General features: G+C 35.9%; 1 protein-coding gene across 2 annotated transcripts in view; it reads right to left on the bottom strand.

Moving 5' to 3' along the window:
• Positions 1-525: 525 nt before the first annotated feature.
• The window catches only part of GPR141 (G protein-coupled receptor 141), a 190,963-nt gene continuing 175,117 nt past the window's right edge, over positions 526-16,371 (bottom strand). For both annotated transcript variants that reach the window (XM_082399534.1, XM_082399535.1), the window contains one exon: positions 526-10,894. In XM_082399534.1, coding sequence (XP_082255660.1) covers positions 7,901-8,812 — 912 coding nt within the window. In that variant the 5' untranslated portion in view covers positions 8,813-10,894 and the 3' untranslated portion in view covers positions 526-7,900. The remainder of the gene's footprint in view (positions 10,895-16,371) is intronic.

The raw sequence follows: 16,371 nt of genomic DNA, 5'->3' as shown, positions 1-16,371 counted from the left end.
CTACCAAAGACAGATAATCTGACTCTAATCATGAAGCAAACCCAAACTGAGGGACAAACTACAAAAAAATCTAGTTTGTGTTAAGTTCATGGAAGGCAAGGAAAGACTTAAGAACTGTTCCAGAGTGAAAGAGACTGAAGAAATATGACAATTAAATGGCGTCTGTGGATTAGATGGTAGTCTTGAATCAACATTAATTTCCCAGTTTTGGAGGTTGTATAATGACTTGTAGGAGACACGGGTCTTGTTTGTGGGAAATTCACACTAAAATATTAGGAAGTGATGGGGCATCAGGTCAGCAACTTACCGTGAAATGGTTCAGATAAAGAAGTTATTTGTGTTCTATGTGTAATTGTTATGAAAGCTTGAGATTATTAAAGCAACAACAACCAAGTTTTTCACATTGGTAATCTTCTGAACACTTCACTTTCCTTGGCACGCAATGGACACCACATATTCAACCTTGTGACAGAGAGGATAAATCTTAACTTGCTTTCTCTTTCCTAGTTTTTTTTTTTGTGTGTGTGGCTGATACAGGTTTCAGCAGTCATAAATCATATAGCATAGTAGTTGGAGAAATATTTCATCACACTATCTACAAGTCAGAAGAATAAAAGTTTCTCTGAGCTAATCAAAGGCTGTCTGTCATTGAAGGGGAAACCTCAGTAAGGTACTGGCTTGTTCCTCATATACTCCAGCCTTTTCAGGATTTAAGATGTAGAGAAGTCTCCCGAAATCCTGTGTTAAAGGCATTCAAATGTTATGCAAATTGCAGACATTAAAAAATGATAATAATAGGTCACCTAAATCTCAATTCTCTACAAAAACAACTGTGTTCTCTACAAATTATTTGCAAGAATCAACATAATTTGGGTTCAAAAATTGGTTGCAGCTACTGTTATTGAAATAAAGCATGAAAATCTCTAAATATGACCTAAGCCAAAATATTTGCTTTCAGAATTATTTTTGCCCTTATAACTAAAGAGTTATATTTTAACAATATCTTCTCAATTGACTTCACACAGGAAGAGTTACTATGAAATATCCCTTTTAAGGAAAAAAAAAAACCCTGAGAATCTAGTGCAGAGTTTCGAAAACAATATGATTGTTATTATTATTTCATTTTCTTTTTTTCTCTATCCCACCCCCTTTTTTAAATAAATTAAGCTTAAAACTCAAGTAACAAGCTTTGAAAACAGATACAATTGTTACTTTGGGCTGCCATCTAGTGTTAAAATAAAGAACACATTTGCCTTTTCTTTTGAAAACTTTTGTATTGATAGTATTTTCAATATGACAGAAGTTAGAAGCTAATACTATGGTTAAAATATTTTTTAAATAAAAGTTAAAGATATTTAAGGTATATAACATGCAATTTGATATATTGGGTTGGCCAAAAAGTGCCTTCGTTTTTTAAGTAAAAATAAAAGACACATTTTTCATTTTCACCGAGAACTTTATTGAACAACGTATTCACCCTTTTGTTTCACTACCTTCTGCCATTTTTCAGGCAACTTCATAATTCCATCTTCCCAAATTTTTTTATCTTTTTGAGCAAAGAACTGTTCCAGGTGCCTTTTACAGTCTTCCAGGGAATTGAAATTTTTTTCCATTAAGAGAATTTTGTAAAGACCGAAATAAGTGGAAATCCAAAGGTGCAATGTCTGGTGAATATGGTGGATGAATCAGAACTTCCCAGCCAAGCTGTAACAGATCTTGCCTAGTCGTCAAAGAAATATGCAGTCTTGAGTTATCCTGATGGAAGGTTATGCATTTTCTGTTGACTAATTCTGGATGCTTTTCATCGAGTGCTGCTTTCAGTTGGTCTAATTGGGAGCAGTACTTGTTAGAATTAATCGTTTGGTTTTTCAGAAGGAGCTCATAATAGAGGACTCCCTTCCAATCCCACCATATACACAACATCACCTTTGGATGAAGACGGGCCTTTGGTGGGGTTGGTGGTGGTTCATTTCGCTTGCCCCACGATCTCTTCTGTTCCACATTGTTGTAGAGTATCCACTTTTCATCACCCGTCACAATTTGTTTAAAAATGGAACGTTTTCATTACATTTCAGTAGAGAATTGCATGTGGAAATATGGTCAAGAAGGTTTTGTCCGCTTAACTTATGTGGAACCCAAACATCAAATCAATTCATATAACCAAGCTGGTGCAAATGATTTCCAACGCTTGATTTGGATATTTTGAGTATGTCAGCTATCTCCTGCGTGGTATAATGTTGATTGTTCTCAATTATTGTTTTGATTTAATCGCTATCAACTTTAACTGGTCTACCCGACCATGGAGCATTGTCCAGTGAGAAATCTCCAGCACGGGAATTTCGCAAACCACTTTTGACACATTTGATCAGTCACAGCACCTTCTCCATACACTGCACAAATCTTTTTTTACATTTCAGTTGTGTTTTTACCTTTCTTGAAATAATAAAGCATAATATTCCGAAAATGTTCCTTTTTTTCTTCCATCTTCAATATTAAAATGCCTACACAAAAATTCACCAATTTTAATAAGTCTTTTTTAAATGCACACGGATATGAGAGCTGTCACATATAATCTAGCAAAAATGTTTCAAATGAAGTTACAGACAACTAAGTGCTACTAGAGCCATCTTATGGAAAAAAACAAATGAACCTTATGGCCAACCCAATACATATACATAGTGAAATGATTACTACGGTCAAGTTAGTTAATATATTCTTTCTTTACATAGTTACCATGTTTTGTTTGTGACAAGTGCACCTGAAATTTATACTCAGCATATTTCCTCTGTTTAATACAGTATTTTTTTTTAAGTTTAATTTATTTTTGGCTGCGTTGGGTCTTCATTGCTGTGCGCAGGCTTTCTCTAGTTGCGGCGACCGGGGGCTACTCTTCGTTGCGGTGCACGGGCTTCTTATTGTGGTGGCTTCTCGTTGCGGAGCACAGGCTCTAGGCGCGCAGGCTTCAGTAGTTGTGGCACATGGGCTCAGTAGTTGTGGCTCGTGGGCTCTAGAGCGCAAGCTCAGTAGTTGTGGCGCACGGGCTTAGTTGCTCCACGGTATGTAGAATCTTCCTGGACCAGGGCTTGAACCCGTGTACCCTGCATTGACAGGTGGATTCTTACCCACTGAACTACCAGGGAAGTCCCCAGTACAGTATTAACTATAGTCATAATGCCTGTACATTGGGTCTTTAAACTTATTCATACTCACATAACTATAAATGTGTACCCTTTTACCAACATCTCTCCAATTCCCCCACCATCCCAGCCCCTGGTAACTATCCTACTCTCTACAACTATAACTTTGATTTTTTTTTAGATTCCACATACCATATATGGAATTATATATATATATATATTAAATTATATATATATGATATATATATATCATATGATACATCTTTATCCATTCATATGTTGGTGGACACTTAGGTTGTTTCATATCTTGGCTATTGTTGAACAATGCTGCAATAAACATGGGAGTATAGATATCTCTTTGATATCTTGTTTTCAATTTCTTTAGCTATTGAAATCCAGAAATTGGATTGCTGCATAATATGATAGTTTTATTTTTAATTTTGAAGGAAACTTCATACTGTTTTCCATAGTGGATGTACCACTTTACATTCCCATCGACAGTGCACAAGGTTCTCTTTTCTCCACATCCTTAACAACATTTGTTATTTTTTTGATGATAGCCATTCGAACAGTGTGAGTTAATATTTCACTGTGGTTTTGGTTGCATTTCCCTGATAATTAATGATGCTGAGAATTTTTTCATGGATCTGATAGCCATTTGTATGTCTCCTTTGGAAAAATGTCTATTCAGTTCCTCTGCTCATTTTTTAATTGAATCGTTGTGGGTTTTGCTATTGACCTGTGTGAGTACTTTGTATATTTTGGATATTAACCCCTTATTAGATATATGATTTGCAAATATTTTCTCCATTCTGTAAGTTTTCATTTTGTTGCTGGTTTCCTTCTCAGTACAGAAGCTTTTAAGTTTTGATGAAGTCTCACTTGTTTATTTTTGCTTTTGTTGCCTTTGCCTTTGGTGTCAAATCCAAACAGCTTTGCCAAGACAACTGTCGAGGATCTTGCTCCCTATATTTTCCTCTAGGAGTTTTACAGTTTCAGATCTTGAATCTGTTTTTAATTCATTTTGTGTTGGTTTTTACATATGGTACAAGATAGGGGTCCCATCTCATTCTGTTGCATGTGATTGTCCAGTTTTCCCAACACCATTTATTGAGGAGACTATTCTTTCCCCATTGTATATTCTTGGCACCTAGTCATAAACTAATTTATATGCATTTGTTTATTTGGGGGCTCTTTATTCTCTTCCATTGATCTATGTGTCTGTTTTTATGCTGACATTATGCTGTTTTGATTACTATAGCTTTTACAATATGTCTCATATTGAAGCCTACATCAGGTACATTTTGACATTGGGGCCCAGCTCCTGTCTCTGGAAGTTCCAGTCCATGTGTGTATCCCTTCAGGAAATAGAACTTGCTCATTTTTCTGAGTTTTGTCTTGGTAAATGCCTAACATTCTCATTCTATCACAGAAATAGGGCTCAGCCATGCCCAAGACCAAAATCAGGTTCCCTGCCTGATGCCTGGTTTCTGATATCTATAGATGCCCTTTGGCCTCCTGAGATTTCTCAGCATTATTCAAGTAAATCCACCATTACCATGCCCCTTTACCATAGGGTTTTTGTTTACCAACTATTTTCAAAATGTTTTAGTCAGCCCCTATTACAAGGAGAGTTTCCTTGTTCTTATCAGCCCCAATAGGTATAAGAGTCCTTGGTCTATGCCTTATCTTATTAGAGGTTAAGTGGGCAAAATCTACCAAATCTAAGAAATGGCAGTTTCACAAAGGTTTACCTCATTGTCTTCATGCTCAAGAGCTAATGACTGGAGTGGATTGGACTGCTGCTCTCCTTCAGAAGAAGTGCCATATTAACCTAGGAATGCAGTTTTAATGGCAGTCCCATTAAGAAGGATTTGGGGAAGATTTGGGGATTTTCAACACTTCTTGAATCATTTCATACAAAGCTCATTTCATTAAAAAAAAATTGCCATTATCTGTGGGTTCAAAATCTGGTAGATATTGACCAAGAGCCAACCTGGGAGTTGTGAGGCTCAGGGAAATACCTTTGTCTTATCAAAAAGGAAAAATACATAAATATTCTTTTTGTATTTTCCTAAAAGTTGCATTTATTCTTTTAATCACTACAGTAATGAAAGAAATAATTTAGAATTGAATCACACTGAGGTTAAGTATTCCCAAAATGTAGGAATATTTTTCCAGTCCATAATGTCATAGCTGGCAATTCTCCCTTTTAAACTGACCCTGTTTGTGGTAGCTCAGTGGTTCTCAATCCTTGCAGACCCAATGCCTTATTTTTTATTGCAAATATTTGGCAATATTTTTACCATTCTAAAATAAAATTCATAGATAATACAACCCTTCCATATATGTAATGTTCTAACTGTAATATAAATGAGTAGTGAAAGAGAAAGTTATTTATAATAAAATATATGTATTTCTGTGTAAATGCTCAGACATGATCACAAAAGGAGACAAAATGAGGCAGTCTGATGTTGGCACCTATATCTAATATCAACCTGAATACAACAACTACAGATATTGTTTACAGGTGTGTTGTGTTGTTTGTTAATGTCACAGATGATATTGCCTTTGACAATGTGATTTTCCAAAGGAATGAACAATTCTTGTTAAAGTTCTGAGGAAAACAGAGTAAAATCTTTCCTCAATATCTATGGTAGCTACATTTCTGGAAATTTCAGAAAATTAAAACCATACCAAGAAAATACTATGTGTTTATGAAAACTGAATAAAACCTAACTAACTGCTGTGATTATTATGAGAATATGTTTCAATTCACAAATGTCTGGAAGAACATTCAAAACCAGAGCAAGACCTGATAATTTCTAATTGTGTGCAAGGCAGGGTGTCTAGCCTCTGACCCCAGCCATCAAATGCCAGTGGTACTCTCTTATAATAGTGATATCCAAAGTGGACTGAGAGGCCAGTGTCACCCCCACTCCTGTGTGAGATTCACTTGTAAAGCAAATAGAGAAAAAAACTGGCAAATTGAATTTTTTTGTTCATTCTGTAAATATTAATGAATAAGATATTTTATATATTGCATTTCTATATTTGGGATAGTATTTCTTATAGGTCCACAAAAATAGGCCCTTTATTATAATATCTGATAATACAGAGAAAAGCATAATTGCCAGATGGCAACACAATTTAAAGTCTGGAAGAGTAATACAATCTACAAGCTAACAGATATTATGACAGTAAGATATGGATATATAAGAAGAGAAATGATGTAATTCTCATAAATAATTTTTAAATTTTTAAAATATTTTACTATAATTATTTTCTTACACATTTTATGGGTGTAACAAATTTTCTCACAACTTTTTTGGGTCTTAGAAATTTTCTTACAAATAACTTAAAAAGAAAGATGAATAAGTGAAAATTTAAAGCAGGAAAAAATTTGGATAAGTCATGTATGTATGTTGTTGCTTTTTCTTCCTCAAAATTAATTTCTATGACTCAGCAATTTTAATGATCATAAAACCTCCAGGGGTATTTCTTATTCATCTGATGAATTTGTGGATGCATAGAGTATAACAAATAAAGAAAAATCTTTAAATCCTGAACATTTATCTTGCTGGGGAAAGAAAAAAGTTACCTTAATTCATTCCGTTCTTTTCTTCCTACCATGAATTGCTTCAGGTTCTGAAGGCTCAAATATGAAACTGGATCAGTTCTTTGGAAAGTTTCAAGATTGCGAAACTTTGAGGGAAATAGTAGAAATATGGGCACAAGGGGAAAAAAATCCATAAACCTATGTTTCAATTTAGCAGCCCAATCTCATAGCCTAAATTAATGGTTTTCCTATATATTTCTCAAAAGTTCTTTTTTTTTTTAGAATATTGTTTTTAATTAATTGAAGACACATAACTTTAAGGGTGGGAGGGAACTCTTAAGGTTTCAGTATAACTTTGTCTGCAAGGGAAATCTAAACTGTGGCCCAGGATATCTAGAAATCCTTCAAAAAACAGAAAGGGGGAAAATTAAATCACTTCCCTTGGGAACTCATTTTAATGCCTAGCAGCATATTGGTCAGGAATATTGTCTAAGTTACAGTTTCACCATTATTTAGATATACTCAGTAAGCTTTTAAATGATTTTTGGAGATATTGAGGGAGTTGATCCCATGTCCTTAAACCTGACCTTTCAAAGGACAAATCTAGAAAATTATTATAGCAGAAGGCCACAAAGTGATCTGTTTCTCTTGACGTCTAGATAAGTGACTTCCCACCAAAGTTATGGTAATCTAAAAAAGTTTTTTACTACTCTCCCCCCTTATCTGTTTTTTGTGAGGGTGTGAGTTGAATAGTCATCTCATCTGGTTAGCCAAATAGAGTTTGTGTCTTAGAAGCGACCATGACCAGGATTAATTTACCTAAGGTTAAGTGGAATGAAAAGAACTAGAGGGCTGAGTCCAGTCCAAAGCCTAAGAAAAGACCATGTTTCAAACTGAGGAAACTAAAATAAGCTAGTAAAGCTCAGAAACCATTAGACCATGGTACCTGGATGGGCCAAGTAGATATTTTATATTGGAAAATAATGCAGTATTGCAACTCCAGGTAAATTGAACATTACTAGTCTTTGTATATGTATCATTCAGAGATGGTAAGAATTAAATAAGGGCTGAAATGAATACTCTGACATTTTATAGTCCTTTTATTTGGCTGTATTAAGGCATGGTTTTAATCAAGTAATGAAATAACCATTCCTATTTTCACTCTCAATATTAAGGAAGTAATTCTGAATACTATACTTTGTGGTTAACGGCACAAAAGGCAATTCCATAGGTCAATTATCTTTTGCTTAAACCAATGGCTTCCCCCAAGAACAAAGAGCAGCAAATCAAAGCAGCTAATCGCTGTTACACTCAAGAAGATTTCATTATAAAATGCAACATTGTCATTACAGTCACTTGAATGTGCCACAGTGTACAAGTAATAGATCCTAAAGAACTGGTAGGGAAGGAAGCAAATAAGAATGACCCCTATAAAAAGCAGGTTTTTCAACTGGGCCCAGAACTCCTGATGGGATAGTAAGGAGTGGCGTAGCTTCCGCGCCATCAACACAATGATGATGCTCTGGAGGACCAAGAGAATCACTGCAATAACTATGACAATAATGACTATCAAATAGTTGATGACTTGCACATATGCGTGAGCAAGTTCTTTGTGGAATTTAAAACAGTGGTATTTGTCATAACCCTCATGAATTCCATACTGAGAAACAACCAGGGGCACCACAATGATAATCACCAGTAGCCACAGGGCAGTACTGGCAGCCACAGCATGCAGTTTTCTGTAGAATTCCACTTTGTCCTTGTGCTTAAAGAAGATGAGGTACCTGATGACTAGGATCACAACGTAGAACAGGAATGTGAGGTACATGTGGATGTGCAGCATGGCGCTCACAAATTTGCAGAAGGGCAACCCAAATGTCCAAGTGTGCTTGATGAGGTAGGTCAAGCGAAAAGGCACTGTCAGGAGAAAAACACTGTGGACCACCACCAGGTTAATGACTGCTGTGGTGGTCACAGACCGGGTGTTCATTTTCACCAGTAGGAACAAAATGGAGATGATGCCCACCAGTCCTCCAAAGAACACTATGAAGTAGAGCCTGGTTAAATGGGGTGACCTTATAGGGTTATTGCAGGAGGAACTATTGTGGTCAGCCATACTTCAGGAGTCACCTGGAAGAGATAAAGCACCAGTGTAACTAACAAACTTCCAGAATTTTGTTCATATTTTGCTCACATTGCACTGGCAATGTGACTTTGTCATTTATCTGTTTACATGACGTAAGTTTTATGTGCCTTAAGAATGAAGATGATTGTCATATGCATTTCTGTGTACTCTACACTGAAAACACAGTTAAGTCATTGATTCTTGACCTTTAATGGTTAAAGACCTCATCAAGAGGTCTGTATATCTACACAGTCAAAACTATTTGCATAAAACTGATTGCAGACCATTTGAAGCTGATACATGGATACTACTACTGTAGCAAACACTGGGGGGAAAAAAATCTTAAGATGGACAGAAAGCTGAGTGGATGCATTAAATTCACGGAATATTTTTTTTCTTTTATGTATCATTATAATTCTCTAATTCCTTCCAGCTCATCAGCAAATGATCCAAGAATATTTATGCTTAATTCCTTTAGGATACTGATGAGTTTGGCTAAAAAACTGGCTAAATCAAGGCAGCAGCAGGCAATAGGAGGGTATATCTGAATTTCTCATCACAGTTATATTATCATCTAAAAGTGAGACCTTGGCTAAGTTCTTATCATGGGCCCCACTGAGAATATAGCATGTCTCCTAATTCTCCTGTTCCCCCACCCTTAAATTCATAAAAGAACCACTATCATTTTTCCTCCTGGACTCCTGAAAGATCCTTTTCCTATACAGTCTTGGTCCCTTCTAATTATTATCCACATTCTAATTTATTATTTACTAATTAATAAATATAGTAAATAATAAAGACGTATTAATCTAAATACTTTTTAATCTTTACTTACTTACTCTAATCAGGTCACCTCACTTTCTTATTTAAATTCCTTCAATGGCCTCCCATTTCTTCTAAGGTAAAAATCAAAATTCTTGCATGTTTAGAATGTTCTGAGTTGTGGCAAAATCTGATCCCTTGAGACCAGATTCAAGAAATAATCTAGAGATGAAATTGACAGGATTTGACATGAGTTATATATTGGGAAATGAAGGGAGAGGAGGTGTCTCAGTCACTCTCGGATTTCTTACTTGAACAACGGGGTGATAAGAGGTCTGTTTACTGATACCAGGGAAACTGAGGCTCAAACTTAAGGAAGAGCAGTAGTTGAATTATGCACTTCATAATTATGCACTTTGTAACACGTTTGCAATTATTCTTATTCTTTTTTTAATATCTCTTCATACAATCAAACTTACCTAGCAATAAAAATGAACCAACTACTGATAAAATACTGATGAATCGAAAAAGCATTATACTAAATCATGTATTCTCAATAGGGTAATATTGCCCCCAAGGGGGCAAACGTTTGTTCTGGAGGTGTGAAAAATCTTACTTTTACTGTATAAAATACAGATATACATATAGTACATAAACAGACAAACAGTATATCTGTGGTATTAAAATTTCATAAGAGGGAGAGAGATAATTAGGGAAATAGGTCTAAAAAGGCTCTTTAGAAGGGCAATAATAAAGTTGAGAACACTATACTAAATAAAAGATGCCAGCCACAAAAGACTACATGCCGAATGATTTCTTTTTCTAAAAAATCACAACTAATGTGACAGATCAGTGTAGCTCAGGGCCCAGGTTGCAGGGGAAGGGATCAACTTCAAAGGGGCATGGGGGAATTTATGGGATGATGGGATGTTTTATATTGTGCTGGTTACAATTGTAGTTATTTGTCAAAGTTCATTGAATTGTACACTTAAAATTGGTGAATTTTCTTGCATAGAACTTATACCTCAATAAGACTAATTAAAAAATAATAATAACCTGGCCCCAGAGAGCCTTTACTTTCCTGGGTATGGAATAGAATTTCCATGCAGCCGACCTTAAAGCTTGCCTCATGTTATACTGGTTCTGTGTGATGTGTAATCTCTGTACTTGCCTTTTATTTTTCTCTGTAGAAAAGTAGTTCCATCAGGTAAATGTGAAATTATACTGTGTTCGTATCTGAACCAAGCATGAACGTGCCACCATAAGTTCTGCTCATCATTTTTCCAGCTATTTACCTAGAAGGACCAGCTTCTAAAAGAAGAAGAAAATATGATCAGTTGCATATCATCTGTCTCAAGTCCTCCTTCCTTATCACCAACTGCCATGGTCTCTCTGTTTCAGATATAAGAAGCTCATGTTAAATCTCTTCTATGTACCAGGTACTACATGAGATGCTTGCCTGAACATAGTCTCATTTGACCCTCAAAGCAGTCCTGTGTATTGTATATGTATCACTATACTGATTTTCAAATGAAGAAACTGAGCCCCAGTCTGGATATCATTTGCCAAGTTCTCCAAAGTCTCACACACACACACGCACGCACTCATGCATGCACACACACTCCTTATTGTAAGTCATGGAGAAGCACGTTGTGCATCTCCTAAGCCCAAGCTTCTAAATCTTAACATAAGAAGGGGGGAGGCCATGAAGAAATTTGGTTCTACTCACATAGCTGTATGCCAGTATATCTTAAAAGCTGCTTTTCCTTCTTTTTTTTTTTTTTGGCTGTGCCATGTGGCATGTGGGATCCTAGTTTCCCCGACCAGGGATCAAACCTGCGCCCCCTGCACTGGAATCACTGGACCGCCAGGGAAGTCCCTGTTCTTCCTTCTTTTTGGATTTCTTATTTTCTTATTCCCTTTACTTAGTTTACAGCAGACCCCGTAAGTTAGCTCATTCAACATCCATTCTAACCTTTTCTGGTCTGCCAGAAAATTTCTGTACAGATTTTTTGCAGTTATAGTGCTTGTATGTGACCTAGTTTCTGCTAGTTTGTTGCACTACTGCAAAACTTGGAGGCAAAGTGAAGGATATCAATGTGTAGAGAGTTTAGATCATTTGGCAAGACAGTAGTGGAAATGTCTGGTTGCTCTGGGACAGCAATGGCACAGGTATCCAGAACTATACATCATGGATTTCAGGAAGCAATAGTTAGTCAGTGATGTTTCTGCTATGAGTCCCATGGTAGTATTGAATATTTTTCTCTACATGGAGCATGTCTTTGTAGCAGCCAAGCCTGATTCCCAGACATTCCATGATATTCTGTAAACTGTTACCTTCTAATAAACACCTTCTGCTTGAACCAGCTAAAGTGGGTTCTATTGTCTGCAATTAACAACCCTGATATACCCGGTTAATTCCTATGATCTTTTAAGAATCAACTGAGGCATCATTTCTCCCAGGAAGCCTTTCCTAATATGCATTCTCAATTCAGGTTGGATGTCATTCCTCTTTTGTCCCATGGAATACACCAACCACGCTTACCTCTATTATGGCACTTATCACACAGACCATAATTCAGTTCTGCATTCCAAACAAGACTGAGCAAGGAAGAATCGAGTTTTCCTTTGTATTCATAGAATCTAATGAAGTTATTTAAATTAGTGTAAATATTATTATTGAAAACTAACATACTTATAGTACAGTGCCCCAATATAAGTATACAGTTCAATGAATTTTAACATAATAAACATACCCTCACTGAAGGTAATCACTATCCTGACAACTAAAACCACATAGTAGGTTTGTCTACTTTGAATCTTATATAAACTCAGTGTCGTTTTTTTGTGTGTATCTAGTTTAATTCACTCAACAATATGCTTTAAGATTCATCCATGTGTATGGTTTTATCTTATTTAGTATATTGTATCATTGTATGAATATTTCACAATTTATCCAATCTATTGTTGATGGACAATAGTGTTATTTCCACTTACAGGACTATTATAAATAACGCTATAAACCGTAAGCAAAACAAAAAGACAACCTACAGAATGGGAGAAAATATTTGTAAACAATGTGACCCACAAGGGATTAATCTCCAAAGTATACAAACAGCTCATGCAGCTCAATATCAAAGAGACAAACAACCTGGTCAAAACATGGGTAGAAGATCTAAATAAACATTTCTCCAAAGAAGACATACAGTTGGCCAAAAAGCACATGAAAAGATGCTCAGCATTGCTAATTATTAGAGAAATGCAAATCAAAGCTACAGTGAGCTATCACCTCACACCAGTCAGAATGGCCATCATGAAAAAGTCTACAATCAGTAAATACTGGAGAGGGTGTGGAGAAAAGGGAACCCTCCTACACTGTTGGTGGGAATGTAAATTGGTACAGCCACTATGGAGAACAATATGGAGGTTCCTTAAAAAACTAAAAATAGAACTACCATACGACCCAGCAATCCCACTCCTGGGCATAGATCCAGAGAAAACCATACTTCAAAAAGACACATGCACCCCAATGTTCACTGCAGCACTATTTGCAATAGCCAAGATATGGAAGTAACCTAAATGTTCATCAACAGATGAATGGATAAAGAAGATGTGGTACATATATACAATAGAATATTATCAGCCATAAAAAAGAGTGAATTAATGCCATTTGCAGCAACATGGATGGACCTAGAGATTATCATACTAAGTGAAGTAAGTCAGACAGAGAAAGACAAATGTCATATGATTTCACTTATAGGCGAAATCTAAAAAACGAACTTATTTACAAAACAGAAACAGACTCACAGACTTAGAACTAACAAACTTATGGTTACCAAAGGGGAAAGGATAAATTAGGAGTTTGGGATAAACATATACACACTACTATATAAAAAATAGATAATCAACAAAGACCTACTCTATAGCACAGGGATTTCTACTCAATACTCTGTAATAACCTATATGGGAAAAGAATCTGAAAAAAGAGTAAATATATGTATATGTATAACTAAATCACTTTGCTGTGCACCCAAAGCTAACACAACATTGTAAATCAACTATACTCCAATATAAAATAAAAATGAAAAAAAAATAATGCTACTCTGAACATTCTTTTTTTTTTTAAATTAATTAATTTATTTATCTTTGGCTGCATTGGGTCTTCGCTGCTGTGCTTGGGCTTTCTCTAGTTGCGGCAAGTGGAGGCTACTCTTTGATGCGGTGCGCGGGCTTCTCACTGTGGTGGCTTCTCTTGTTGCGGAGCATGGGCTCTAGGTACATGGGCTTCAGTAGTTGCAGCATGCGGGCTCAGTAGTTGTAGCTCTCAGGCTCTAGAGCTCAGGCTCAGTAGTTGTGGCACACGGGCTTAGTTGCTCCTTGGCATGTGAGATCTTCCCGGCCCAGGGATCGAACCCGTGTCCCCTGTATTGGCAGGCGGATTCTTAACCACTGCGCCACCAGGGAAGCCCTGAACATTCTTATAAATATCTTTTGTGAAAATAAGCATTTCTGTTCGGAATTTACCTAAATGTGAAGTTGATGGATTGTAGGGTATGTATATGTTCAGTTTCAGTGAAAACCGCAGTTTCTGATATAAATTTCCACTAACAGTAGATGAGAGTTTCAGTTGTTCCACAACCTCGAGAACATTCAGAATTTTCTGTCCTTTTCATTTTTGCCATTGCAGTTGATATAGTTGTATTGCATTGTGGTTTTAATCTGCATTTACCTAATGAATAATAAAGATGAGCACATTCATATATATCTTTTGGACACTTGCATATCCTGTTTTGTGAAGTGCCTTTTGAAAGTCTTTCACCATATTTCTATTTGGTTGTCTGCCTTTTTCTTACTGATCAGTAGTAGTTCTTTATGTAGCCTAGATATTACTCCTTTGTTGGAGATATGTATTGTAAATATCTTCTTCTACTTTCCTTTCATTCCTTAATTGGTATCTTTTGATGAACAGAGCATCTAATTTTTGGTATTACCAATTTGTCAAATTTTCCTTCAGAGTCAGCACTTTCATGTTCTTTTAAGGAATCTGCCTACTCAAAAGTATTAAAGATAGTATACTGTGTTTTCTTCTTTTTAACTTTATTTTTTTTTAATTTTTAGATATACAATTCATAGAGAATTGATTTTTTTAAATATAAAGTAAGGTAGGAGACCATGATTATTTTTTCCCATATAGATAACCAATTGACTCGGAATTGGAAATACCATCCTCACCCCCACTAAACTGTGTCATAAATCAGGTGACCACATATGAGTCAATTTAGCCCATTTTTAGGTCTCCAGTATGTTTCGCTGGTTTATTGATCTATACATGTGTGAATACCACACTGTCTAAATCACTATTGCGATATAGTAAGTTTTCATATCAGGTAGCGCAATTTTTTTAGCTTTCTTTTCCTTAAGATCACCTGAGCTATACTTGACCTTCTGCATTTCCATATAAGTTCTGGAATCTGCTTAAAAAAAGTCTAGTGTTTTTAATGGATTTTCATTAAAATTGTAGATACCAATAACTTCAGATAGATAGTAATAGCTTTTCAATATGTCTTCTAATCACTGAACATAATATATCCCTCCATGTTCTTTTTTTTCTAATTTTTTAATTATATTTTTTGAATTTTATTTATTTTTTCATTCAGCAGGTTCTTATTAGTTATCCATTTTATACATATTAGTGTATATATGTCAATCCCAATCTCCCAGTTAATCCCACCAGCACCCCGCCGCCATTTTCCCCCCTTGGTGTCCATACGCTTGTTCTCTACATCTGTGTCTCAATCCCTGGGCCGGGAAGTCTGCCCTGCAAACTGGTTCATCTGTACCATTTTTCTAGGTTCCACATATATGCGTTAATACACAATATTTGTTTTTCTCTTTCTGACTTACTTCACTCTGTATGACAGTCTCTAGATCCATCCACATTTCTGCAAACGACCCAATTTCATTCCTTTTTATGGCTGAGTAATATTCCATTGTATATATGTACCACATCTTCTTTATCCATTCGTCTGTCACTGGACATTTAGGTTGCTTCCATGACCTGGCTATTGTAAATAGTGGCTGTATCAATTTACATTCCCACCAACAGTGCAAGAGGGTTCCCTTTTCTCACACCCTCTCCAGCATTTGTTGTTTGTAGATTTTCTGATGATGCCCATTCTAACTGGTGTGAGGTGATACCTCATGGTAGTTTTGATTTGCATTTCCCTAATAATTAGTGATGTTGAGTAGCTTTTCATGTTCTTCTTGGCCATCTGTATGTCTTCTTTGGAGAAAAGTCTATTTACATCTTCTGCCCATTTTTAGATTGGGTTGTTTGTTTTTTTAATATTGAGCAGCATGAGCTGTTTATATATTTTGGAGATTAATCCTCTGTCCATTGATTCGTTTACAAATATTTTCTCCCATTCTGAGGATTGTCTTTTCGTCTTGTTTGTAGTTTCCTCTGCTTTGCAAAAGCTTTTAAGTTTCATTAGGTCCCATTTGTTTATTTTTGTTTTTATTTCCATTACTCTAGGAGGTGGATCAAAAAAGATCTTGCTGTGATTTATGTCAAAGAGTGTTTTTCCTATCTTTTCCTCTAAGAGTATTATAGTGTCCGGTCTTACATTTAGGTCTCTAATTCATTTGGAGTTTATTTTTGTGTATGGTGTTAGGGAGTGTTCTAATTTCATTCTTTTACATGTAGCTGTCCAGTTTTCCCAGCACCACTTACTGAAGAGACTGTCTTTTCTCCATTGTATATCCTTGCCTCCTTTGTCATAGATTAG

This window comes from Balaenoptera borealis (assembly GCF_965194805.1).
Source record: "Balaenoptera borealis genome assembly, chromosome: 7".
NCBI lineage: Eukaryota > Metazoa > Chordata > Mammalia > Artiodactyla > Balaenopteridae > Balaenoptera > Balaenoptera borealis.
Note: the sequence above shows the minus strand (reverse complement) of the source record. Positions and strands in the feature narration are given on the sequence as shown.